The 12,186-nt window shown below is 40.9% G+C and overlaps 2 protein-coding genes across 9 annotated transcripts in view; one reads left to right on the plus strand and one right to left on the minus strand.

Moving 5' to 3' along the window:
* On the plus strand, positions 536-10,130 carry KCTD6 (potassium channel tetramerization domain containing 6). 8 transcript variants are annotated; one of them, XM_013981818.2, is made up of 4 exons: positions 814-2,973; positions 3,856-4,137; positions 7,126-7,195; positions 8,696-10,130. In XM_013981818.2, the coding sequence occupies exons 3-4, from the start codon at positions 7,169-7,171 to the stop codon at positions 9,380-9,382; spliced, it is 714 nt and encodes a 237-aa protein (XP_013837272.1). In that variant the 5' UTR covers positions 814-2,973; positions 3,856-4,137; positions 7,126-7,168; the 3' UTR covers positions 9,383-10,130. The 8 variants fall into 8 exon arrangements, with proteins under 8 accessions (XP_005669742.1, XP_020924754.1, XP_013837272.1 ...); XM_005669685.3 differs by lacking the exons at positions 814-2,973; positions 3,856-4,137 and adding an exon at positions 536-770; XM_021069095.1 differs by lacking the exon at positions 814-2,973 and adding an exon at positions 571-770 and having other exon boundaries at positions 3,856-7,195.
* ACOX2 (acyl-CoA oxidase 2) overlaps positions 10,991-12,186 on the minus strand; it is a 35,016-nt gene continuing 33,820 nt past the window's right edge. Inside the window, exon 15 of the mRNA XM_021069070.1 lies at positions 10,991-11,100. Within this exon, the coding sequence (XP_020924729.1) occupies positions 11,053-11,100 (48 nt within the window). The 3' untranslated portion in view covers positions 10,991-11,052. The remainder of the gene's footprint in view (positions 11,101-12,186) is intronic.

Raw genomic sequence — 12,186 nt, forward strand, 5'->3', positions numbered from 1 at the left:
TACCAATCCCACAGAACGCAAGGCCCAGAGGTGCTCTGGTCACAGTCCGGGTCTTCCTTAGCCACCGCACCTGAAGCAGAGGCCCCCTCCGCTTATATCTCCATCTAATTCTTCTGATCATGTACCTCCCAATACATAATGATCATAGCTTGTCATTGTTTTATCTACTGGCTGTTTCCTTGGGTCTTTTCTCTTTAGGACGTCCCTGCCTCTTGGTGGCCGCTCTCCCCACAGGCCTGGCACATGGGCAGGGCCCCATACGTGTTGGTTAAATGACAGAAGAAACAGCTGTGGGTATCCTAGGCCTGAGAACACTGGGAAGACTGCCCTGGGCTGGGCTGATTCCAAACTGCCGGCGGAGGCGGGACCTAGGGCGGATTCTGGGCGGGACGCGGAGAGTCTCGGGCGGAGCCTCTGGGGCGTCAGGGCGGGGCTTTGGGGCTGCGGCGGAGCAGGCCTAACCAAGCAGCCCAGGCTACGCCTGGTTGAGTTCCACTGGCCGCTCGGCCCTCCGGCCACCCGCCCGCGCCGCCGTCAGGGGGCGCTCTCGCTCGCGGCGCCGCGTTTCTACTGGGGAGGCGCCGTCCGCTCCGGGCGGCTGGAGCCGCAACTCCGGGCGCGGGCTCAGTCGTCCCGTCTGCCGCCGCCGCCGCCACCGCCGCCTCCGGGAGCGGGCTCGCTCGTCCTCGCGGTCTCACTCTCCGGCCGCCGGCGTCTCCCGGCCCGGCAGCTGCCGCCGCCGCCGCCGCCGCCGCCGCCGCCGCCGCGCAGTGAGTAGGGGCGGGCCCACGGCTTGGGGGCCCGGGGCTCGGGAGGGCTGGGCACTAGAAGCCCGTGCGAAGCGGCCGGGGGAGGGAGGTTGAAGGGAAGCCGGGCGGTGGCGGGGCCCTGCTGAGGGGACCGCTGGGAGCCCGGGCGGCGCGCTCCGGGGCTGGCACGAGCCCGCGGCGGGCTGTCCGCGGCCGAGGGGCCGGCCTTGTGCGGAGGTTCCGGAGCCCGCCGGGCGGGAACTTGCGGGTTCGGCGGACCCGGGTTCGGGGCTCCGGTGCGCGCCCTCTGCCCGGGCCCTGAGCGTCTCCTATCCCTCGCCAGGGCCGGGTCGGGACTGGGGGCTCCGCCTGCGGGCAAAGTGCAATCTGGCCCGCTCGGGGGCACCTCGAGGTTTGCTCGAAAATGGTTGTTTTGGGGGTGGTGCTTATTCGCCCCTATTTGTCTTAATTTAAAGACATTTGGGGATTTTCTGCCCCAAAGAGACACTCTGACCGCAGCTGAGTTCTTTAGGCTGAGATTTGTATGTGTCAGGGCATTTTTAATGCTGCTTGTCAGAGGTGATAAATGGCCGCGTTAATGGGGAGCCCCTGAAGCACCTGCCAGGCTGTCGGAGGCTGTGTCGGGGCGGGGGGTGGTGACGCGCAAATGAAACAGAGATCTTGTTTGGATGTTCTGCTGAAGTTATGTTGCTGTTCACATATAGCTGTTCTATAACAAGTTGATAAATCCAATTTTAGGGGTTTGTAATAGAAGAGATTTGAGGGGCCAAGAGACCCGAAGTGACCTAGTTTGGCTAAGAATATTTGGGGAAGCCTAGTTGCCCCTTCCTGTTTCCTCTTCTCTTGGCATGTTGATTTTCTTGCTGTCACAAATGCCCAAGTACATGAATGATCCCAAGATAGGAAAGATTCTAGGGGACAGCCTTTAGCACAGGACTGAGCCCAGGATTGAGATGTTTTCAAATGAACAGATGTGTAGCTAGGAAAAGAAAAATCTTTTTGCCTTCATGGCTGTCATGTTGGGAGAACTTGCTCTTTGGTTGGGAACTGTCAGGCCATACTAATGCTTCATCTTGTGTAATGCCACAGATAATTAGGAATTGAGTGGTCAGGACAGCCATTTTTAATGTTTGTGTGATTTGAATTTTCATAAATCATATTTTAACTAAAGCATTACTGTGTAAAGGAATTCTTGGGTGAATCCTTCTATGAATCTCTCAGTGTGTCTTGGATTTTGATATTTGGAGTCTTTTTAAAATGGAATACACATGTTTATTTGGATTTGGCTTTGCCTTGTGGATAATCCTGAGTCATGCTTTAGAGAAGTTCCTTCTGTGTTCAAGGGCTCAGATGTCTGATGATCTCTCAAAGCCAGATACTCCCATTTACCTGTTGTTCCCCCTTCTGAGCTCCTGAGAGAGGAGGATTAGGAGAGATTGGAAGCAAATTTACCCTGTCTCCACACCCGTGCTCAAAATCGTGTTCATTCGCACACTCAAGTTTCTCAGTTTACCACAGAAACTTTGTTGATGCTACTGCCATTCGTGTTTTCACATTTGTTTAATACTTGCCAGTTTACCAACAATTTTCTAATCGTAATCTCAATTTGTTTTCTTCAAGAAGAAGCTGGGCATAAAGAATGATTTACTCCGGGTCTCATAGTAATGGAGCAGACCTGGGATACAGATCCTCACCTGTGTCCAGTTCTTTATCCTCTCTGCTGGCCTGCATGTGACTTCAGAACCGTACTCCCGATCTGTTACCCTGTAGGCCAGTTGTCTTTATGTTGTGCCTAAGTGTTATCATTACTTTTGGGAAGGTGGTATCATTCTGTTTTACCTTATAGAAACGGAGGGTAAGAGGAATTTTTATGGTTTCGTGACTATTTGTGACAATGTTTTAGCATTAAAGTCATTTTTCAACTTAAAGTGCCTTCCTTCGAGAACTCATGGAGAGAGGAGAGAGAAAAAAGAATTAGTTTTTGGACAACACAGTCTATTTTTGCAGTGGTTCTGGTTAAGGATAACCTAACACCATAATCACATTCTCCTTGTGTGCCTGGCTACTTGTGCCAGTCTGTACGTGAATGTTAACCCAAAAGACTCCTTTAGATGTCGCTGAACTAGTTACTATAAAAAGTGTTTCACTTTCAAACTCCCACATTTCAAGAACAGAGGAACTCAGCACAAAGGTAATTTTGAAGGTATGTATAGATGGAATTTATTGAGTTGTCTTTCCTGAATGCCAGACACAAAGAATTGAGTAGAAAGGCATTTTAAAAGGGCTACTTGGAGACTTTGGGAAGGCAGTAGTTAAATAGGTTTTTATTATTTATTCAAGTTTGGAGGTGTGTATTGCAGTATATAGGTTATTGTGTAGGAGCAGGACTTTTGTCCTGGAGTATTCTTAGTCTTAGTCTGTAGCAGAAGTGATAAACCCAGACTATTTGTGCTACATTAGTTCATCATAACCATGAAGCCCATAATTGGGTATCTGCAGTGGTGAGGAGAATGACTTTCAGGGGTTCTAAGGTTCTTTAAGTCATTAACTTGTTGAATGGTGCCTTTTTTAGATTTGCTGCTTTAGAAAACTTGTCATTTCTTTTAAGGCTTTTATACATTCTTTGGTATGTATTTTCCTTAATGTAAATATCTGCTATCACTGCACTGTCAGAATTTATACATTAGTCACAATTAATCTTTGGAGCTGAAATGTGGCTGAATTTCCAGTCCTGTTCTATATTCTTTGGGAATGGTCAGCTGGTTCTCTTCACAAGAGTTTTATTTGCACCAAAGGTCAGATCTTTTCAGGTGAACTGATTTTTACATGGTCAGAAGCTTTTCTTCCAACTTTATAATTGTTTGTATTTGGTTGCATTGACTGTGATTTAAAACGATCTTTAGTAAGGAAGGTCACTTTAAAGGAACATTTTTTTCATTGTTACCCTTGTAACCTCCATTGGTAGCACATTTTCTAAAACATTAGATTTTTCTTTATCTTCATCAAGTAAAACAGGCCCATTTGATGCCCATTTCAAGATCTTCATTCTGCTGCCTGACTCGTGGTCCTTTAATTTCTCATTAAGCCCTCCACTGGAAACTGCCAGAAGGGAGAGAAGATGAAAAGCAAATGAATCATTTTCTAATTGTTACCAGCTCTGGAAAATGACTTAGTAGAAGAGGTTGAAGCTCTTCTGGAAATTCTTTTGGATTATTTTTATTTCATTCATCTGCATTGTCTCTGAGATGTTCCTGATCATCATCACTTGAGAGGTTGATTATCCAGCTGTTGGATGACCAGGAATCTTCTTGGTTTTTTTGATTTATTTCTTGCTGTATCTGAGCATCTCCACAGAGGATATTTAGAGGTAAGGCATAGAGATAAAATTTAAACTAATCAATACTGTTTTTTCCCTTGGAGCTCTTTAGTGAACAGTGTGATTTGGAGGGGGGCAGTTTAGTAGTTATTGGAAGTGACTAATAGTAACCTCTTTTTATTTTCATGTATCTTATACACAAATGAAGGGCTTTTGGGTACTTTTTAAGAAACATGGGCTTATATAGATTCCCATAATTGCTTTTCTGAATTATTAAGCTTGAGGTTTCATTACATCTTTGTACAAGAACAGAGAACCTTGGCTTTTGCTGTGGAGCAGATTCAGGGCATCATCTAATTTCTTTTTCTTTTTCTTTTTTTTTTTTTTTTGATTGCTCAAGTTATCTTGTTTTGATTTAGCAGTAAAAAAAAAAAAAAGAGGATTAATAGTGGACAGGCCTTGCATAACAGCTTGTAACTTTGATTATGTCTGGTTTTTTTCCTTGTCTTTGGTCTCCCACTTCTCTTTTAGCCATTCCAATGTTCATGATTAGGAGTTCTTTTTGCACTTAAGACAGAGGACAGCAGCCTTCCATCACACTAGTGAGTTCTTGGTATTTTGCCTCAGGAGAATTTTTACAAACCTATTATGACTGCTCACTTTGAGTTATTTTGTTTTGTTTGCTTTTTAGGGTTGTACCCAAGGCATATGGAGGTTCCCCGGATAGGGGTCGAATTGGAGCTACAGCCGCCAGCCTACACCACAGCTACAATAACGCCAGATCTGGGCGGTGTCTGTGACCTACACCACAGCTCACAGCAATACCAGATCGCTAACCCACTGAGTGAGGCCAGGGATTGAACCCTCAACCTCATATTAACTAGTCGGATTCATCTCTGCTTCGCCACAATGGGAACTCCAAGAGTTAATGTTAAATTTGTAAATAAATCCCTCCTTAGGTGGATAGGGTTAATAGATGGCTTTAGGGGTGTTTTACGTTAATCTTTTTGATTTCTTTTTTCTTGGATTCTGTTCTTAACATTTCTACCGGGAGCGGGGGTAGAAAGATCTGGTCTAGGAATTAGAAAACCCAAGCTCTCACTTATTTTCTAGTTGTGGGCCCTTGAGCAAGTCTATAATTCAGGCTCTGGTTACAGTATCAGGAATATTGTGGGGGGTACTCCCCCCCATCTTTACTTAAATTGTTTCTTTCTTCTGGAATTCCTTCTCAGGTTGCCCAAACATTCCTGCAGAGTTCCACTGAGCAAGCTCTTCCCCGGAAGTCCTCCATTTTCCCATTTGGAATTGTTCTTGCTCTGTCTTCGCTTAGGCTCTGCCAGTCCATCTATTATGTAGTACTTTGGAATTCTGTTCTGTACTTCAGTTGTTACATGTTGCTTTTCTTCATAGATTGAAAGCTCCAGGAGGGCAAGGATCATACTTTTCCTATTTCTGTATTTCTCCATTGTACTTAGGCTCTCCTGCCCTGCTCTACCCCCCAATAAATGTAGGCTGAGTTATTTTTGATGCTCTCAGGAACGAATATTTTGCGGGATGGGAAAATGCCAAAGATGAACATCTTACCAGAACTTTTGGATGAGTGTCCTTTTACTGATCTGTTGTATCAGTAGCTTAATCAGATGCTCATAATACAAATTGGTGAAACCTGTTTCCTAGTTCTCTTCAAATACTGTTTGTAAAGCAAGTCAGAGGAATGAAAGGTTGTTACAACAGCCCTGAATTTGACATTTGTTCCACTTCTCATCCTATAGCATGTGGAGGCCTATCTATATCCAACTGCTGAGTATGGAGAATAAAAACTAACCCCACAGTTGTCTGGTCCACATTTTAGCTTGTTTACTTTGAAGAATTTGCAAGGTAGAGAAATAGATGCTTCAGGCTCTGATTTCAGCCCATGCTGTGCTATGCAAATGTTCTCTACTTGCCTGAGTGACCTTTTGAGAAAGAGCCTTTGTGATCTTCTGTAGTCAGGGCCTGGTCTGGGAATTAGTGTGCCAGATTCCTCTAAAAGTGGGAAAAGTGAATCTGTTCAAAGACCACATAAAAAAGTCCGTGCTTTTCCTGGCTAGATATCAGTAAGTCGGTGTTTCTTACTTTTTCTTGCCAGAGCTTTTGAAATTTGCTCCGGAGTTTGCTTTGCCGGGTGATTTGGGGAGTAATGTGTGTGAAAGGAAACTGACTAAAGCAGTTCAGTAGCTGGGAAACTGTTCGTTTAAATGCTTTTGAATTGTAGATAAAAATAAATTCAAACGCAAATCATTAGTATCTGGGTGTTTATCAGTGTCTTCCGGCTGGCTCTCCTTAAGTGCTTGGCTGAGTGACTCTCAGACAGATTTGTAAGGTTCTTTTTTGCCCCAAATTGTGCTCTAATGGTTTGGCATTTAAATTGTTTTCTATTTGTTTTGATGATTATATAAAATGAAATGTATCATTACTGAAAGTATAGTTAGTTTTTTTATATTACAAAAGAGATATATATCACTCTGATGTATGTTTCTTGGAAAGAGACACTGGTGTCTTGGAGGTTTATGGTTTTAATGCTTTTACCGAGATGTTCAGTTTATATAGTTGAAATGCTGATGAAAAAGAGTTTTCTTTTTCTCCTTTTGTCTTAAATAAGCTTTTTGATAAGGATCACCATATATTTCTACCAGGATAAGGTTGTAGAGTTAATCATAATGTTCTCCTATAGAAATTCTTAAAATTGGATTTTCAGAGACCATAGGTAGAATTTGAATGACGAGTTTACTCACGAGTCTCCACCTTCTTTTCTAAGTATAGGATAACTCTGAAAGATTGGGCTGTGTCTTAGGTACCCATTGTGGTAGGAATGTGGAAGGACCCATAGATGGCCCTAGAGGAATCCTTTCTTCTCCAGATCTTTGCCTTGTAGCAGGTTTTAGTTGAGCAAAAATGAGTAGTTTTCTGGTGTTTGGCCTACTCTGTTGGGTGAGAAAACCTTTCTTCTCTGTTTTCATGGTTACATGCTCTATCACATGTCTTTTTCTCTTCCCCAAGTTTCCCTGGAACCTGGGCTCCCCGAGACGCAGCACTGGAGCAGATGGATAATGGAGACTGGGGCTATATGGTGAGAGGCTTTTGCAGATGCATTCTGAAGTCTGGCAAATTATTTTTTGTGTCTTTTCCCCCTATGTAATATATTCTTAGGTATATTTCATAAGAATGAAAATTATAAGTGATGTAACTCTCCCAATTAATTTAGATGCATTTGGGGGGTGTTTTTATTTTGTTCAGTGTTTTTAGGTAAGCAAGCTAAACATGGAGTCTCTTTGTAACTTTTTATGACTTGTTTTTTCAGTCTTTATGTTGCTCCTAAAGCTCTTCCTTCATAGAATTGTAACTCTTCAGTGTCTAGTAGGTAACAAGAGAGGACAGGGAGTTCCTGTCGTGGTGCAGTGGTTAACGAATCCGACTAGGAACCATGAGGTTGGGGGTTTGGTCCCTGCCCTTGCTCAGTGGGTTAAGGATCCGGCATTGCCGTGAGCTGTGGTGTAGTTCGCAGACGCTGCTCGGATCCCACGTTGCTGTGGCCCTGGCGTAGGCCAGTGGCTACAGTTCCGATTTGACCCCTAGCCTGGGAACCTCCATATGCCGAGGGAGCGGCCCAAAGAAATAGCAAAAAGACAAAAAAAAAAAAAAAGAAGAGAGGACATTTTCTTGTGGTTGGGGAGGTTGACAGTTGAGAAGGTGCCACTTCTTTCACGAGCACAGGTGCAGGTGTCCTCCTATTATTTGAAAATGTTTGTTAAGAAATATTTTACTTGCCGAGTACCTATCTTTACTTGTCTTATTTTATTTCTTACATGTGATTTCTAAAACCAAAGGTAGGTATTATTTAGAGAAGCTTGCTTTTCAAAATTAAAGGCCAGATTGCCACATTAATGTTACAAAAGTAAATACACTATCAGATGACGCAAGTTGAAAGCTGCTATTAGCTTTCGGCTATATGAGATTGTATCGACCAAACTGTGTATTTTAAACTCAGTGTTTGGTACTGTTATTTCCATGAAAAAGGAAGATGAAGTCTACACAAACTGGAAAAAAAAAAACCAAAAACCTCATGATTCCCCTGCCTTTTTTTTTTTTGGGAGGAAAAGACAAAGAAATACTGAATGTAGATGTCTTTATGTTATTAAATAATTTTGATTCTATTTTATATTAAATTGAATTAAGAAAAAAAGAAAGTCTCTTTTTTAAAAAATCAGAATAAAACTTAAATGAGTATATTTTAGTTTGGCCTTTCTCTTCCCATAATATACTCTGACCTGAAAACTTCTTCCAGTTACTGGATCTGAAATTAAATGGCTTTGGAAGCTGTGTCCTCCTTTCTCAGTGTAAGGCTTTGAAAAATTGGACTTACCCTTTTTTTCTGTTGGAAACAAATGTTAGATCCCTTCATCTGGGTAGGTTTCACACTAAAAGTAAAGCTATTTTGCCTCAGTGGATTGCTGTGTTCTAGTCTGAAAGAATCTGTTGCTTTTTTTGTTACCATTAATTTTCTTAATTTGTCAAAGTTAAGATTTAAAAAAAAAATTGAGATGACTGATCATTTTTTAAAAAATTTCAGATGACTGACCCAGTCACGTTAAATGTAGGTGGACACTTGTACACAACATCTCTCACCACGTTGACACGTTACCCGGATTCCATGCTTGGAGCTATGTTTGGGGGGGACTTCCCCACAGCTCGAGATCCTCAAGGCAATTACTTCATTGATCGAGATGGACCTCTTTTCCGATATGTCCTCAACTTCTTGAGAACTTCAGAGTTGACTTTACCCCTGGATTTTAAGGAATTTGATCTGCTTCGGAAAGAAGCAGACTTTTATCAGATTGAGCCCTTGATTCAGTGTCTCAATGACCCCAAGCCTTTGTATCCTATGGATACTTTTGAAGAAGTTGTGGAGTTATCTAGTACTCGGAAGCTTTCTAAGTATTCCAATCCAGTAGCTGTCATCATAACCCAGTTAACCATTACCACCAAGGTCCATTCCTTACTAGAAGGTATATCAAACTATTTTACGAAGTGGAATAAGCACATGATGGACACCAGAGATTGCCAGGTTTCCTTTACTTTTGGACCCTGTGATTATCACCAGGAAGTTTCTCTTCGAGTCCATCTGATGGAATACATTACAAAGCAAGGTTTCACAATCCGCAACACCCGAGTGCATCACATGAGTGAGCGGGCCAACGAGAACACAGTGGAGCACAACTGGACTTTCTGCAGGCTGGCCCGGAAGACCGATGACTGACCTTCAGCCTGGGAGAAGTTCCTACAAATGGACTCCCCAAGGAGATTGAAGAGGCTGTTTTTTGTTTGTTTGGTTTTTGTTTTTGTTTTTTAAATCACAGTGTGAGGATTTTTTTTTTTTTTTAATATTTGTATTTATTTGAAGGCATTGGGGACCAGCAGGAAGTTTTGTGCTTTAGCAGACTCCTCTTTGTGTGGTTCCCTTCACCCTGAGTATGCATGTGCCTGTTCAGAGCCTCCAGATACCTTTTTTATAAAAAGAAGTCTGAAAATCATTATGGTATATAATCTATCCTTAACAACCCTTTTTTTATTACAGTGCTAAGATGATTTCTGATTAAACAGTTTCTAACTCAACTAGAAGGCTAAAAATGCAGGAATGAAAGAAAAAACGGAGTACTCATGATGATGCCTTTGAGAAAAATCAGAACATCATATAGGGTGACCTAGTTTTCAAACCAATAAGCAGTATTGTAATATTAAACGAAAACTGTTCAATCATTTAAAAGTACTTGTTAAGTACTGCTTTTACAGTTATGACAACTGTTTCTTTCTATGCATATAAATCAAGCAACCAAATATCTGTAGCCATGGAAATGTCTGACTAGAAATATTTATATTGGATTCTGAATACAAAATGTCCCTGTGGTAGAAATCTTACTTCTTAGGCCTGGTAAGGTATAATTCCCAAGTGTACTGTCTACCAGGAAAACAAAAAACCAATAATAAAAAATGAAATGTGAAAATTAGGTTTGTATTTATTGATTATTATTAAAGGGAGAAAATAATATTCCTTATCTAAAATATGCATTGTTTGTTTTATGCCATAATAGATACTGCCCCGTGTTGGTGGTTCAGTGAACAATTCTTGCCACCCAATAAATACTGCCTGAGGTACATTAGTATTTGATGCTGGAGGACTCAGTGGAACTTTAGAATGCAGTTGATAGAATTCTCTGCTGTTGAAGTAGCGAATTTATGGAATTATTAGTTTTGTCTAAAAGAGTGCATATTTGGACAATGAACATATAGTTTGCCAAATTTCTTTTGAATAGGACTTGTTTTGAAGATTTGTAGATTTTTCTTTAGTGAGCCACCAATTGCCATTGCTCTGTGACCCTTATTCCAGCTCTATGGACAAACTTGACTCTTCGGCCCCACAAATGTATTTTATTGTTAAAGTTGTTTATTTCTGAGGAGAAGAAAACTGCAGTGAATGAAGGATCTGGCACAATTGGAGAGATATACTTTTGTTTATTTCACTGTAGTTTTATTTTGCATAGTTCATTTGATTCTGTTTCTTGGAAGTTACTCACTGGAAGGATTATGTTAACTATAGTGAGACTTCCTCGTTTGCTAGAACAGTTTTTAAAAGAAAGCCCAGATTTCTTCCCTGCCTAAGGAAGGAGTAGAGCCCTGAGGCTGTGTGCCCCGAGGAAGCTTACTCCTTTTTTTCTCAGAGAAGATTCTGAAATTCTCTCTTTCAAATGAGGATGAGAACATTTACCTAGATCCATTTTCGCCCACGTCTCTCTGAAAATTTACTTTAAGATTTGACAAATGACCAATATCCAGAAACCTGTAATTACTCCATTTTTACCATCTTCAAACTAAAATTCTTCAGTGTTATTGGCAGATTGCTGTGGTTTCAGTAAATGTATCAGTATGAAGTTATCTTTTTAGAAAATTGTCTCCTACTTCAAATTGATTAGTGGTTACCTAAAAAAGAAACAATAAGAAAAGAAACAACCCAGCTAGTTACGTGTTGAGTTTGCTGAAGGGATTGCAAGATAAAATTGGGTTGAAAACAAGTATGGAAATGGGAATAACAGCAGGTTCTTCCAATGTTTTAAAAGTTAAACATTTATGAAGTTTCTTCCTTGCCTAGATTACTGGAGATAAGTTTGCTTTTGGTAAATTTTGTCAAATTTATAAATTATTAACAAATGATTACATGAGTAAATTAGGACAAGTGGCAGGCTGAGATTGTTTGGCAATTTCATGTTATTTAATTTTGAGTGTTTTATATACTTGGGCAGTTGAAAATGATGTGGAAAATGTAGCTTGGCTATATTTGGGGAAATTTGAGACAATTACGTCTTTTTTGAAAATTTTATTATCATTTTTACTGTAAAAGAGTTGATTTTTAAACATTTATATTTAAAAATTGGGCTGTTTTTCTTTTCGTTTTTAAAGTGAAGTATAGTTGACATATAATATTAGTTTCAGATGTACAACGTAGTGATTTGACATTTATACATTATGAATTAATCACCATAGGTCTGGTAACTATCTGTTATCATACAAAGTTATTGCAATATTATCGACTACATTCCCTGTGCTATACCTTACGTCCTGTGGCTTGCTTATTTTGTAAATGAAAGTTTGTACACTTTAATCCCTTTCATATATCTTCTCCCAACCCCAGCCATCAGTTTGTTCTGTCTATGAGTCTGTTTCTGTTTTGTTTGTTTTTTTAGGTTCCACATGTAAGTGAAGTCATATGATGTTTGTCTTTCTGTGTCTGATTTATTTTACTTAGCCTTATACCCTCTAGGTCCATTCAAGTTGTTGCCGATAGCAAGATTTCATTCTTTTTCATGGTTGAGAAATATTCCATGATATTTATCACATCTTCGTTATTTGTTCATCTGTTGATGGACACTTAGGTTGCTTCCATATCTTGGCTGTTGTAAATAATGCTGTGTGCAGTTAATATAGGCTACATGCATCTTTTTGAATTAGTGTTTTTGTTTTTCTTTGGATAAATACCCAGAAGTGGAATTGCAGATTATATAGTAGATC

Source organism: Sus scrofa, chromosome 13, assembly GCF_000003025.6.
Source record: "Sus scrofa isolate TJ Tabasco breed Duroc chromosome 13, Sscrofa11.1, whole genome shotgun sequence".
NCBI classification, from domain to species: Eukaryota; Metazoa; Chordata; class Mammalia; order Artiodactyla; family Suidae; genus Sus; species Sus scrofa.

Coding starts and splice junctions, on each gene's coding strand:
- KCTD6 (XM_005669685.3), top strand. CDS start 7,169: ATGGATAATGGAGACTGGGGCTATATG. Junction 7,196..8,695: donor ATGGAGACTGGGGCTATATG/GTGAGAGGCTTT, acceptor AAAAAATTTCAG/ATGACTGACCCAGTCACGTT.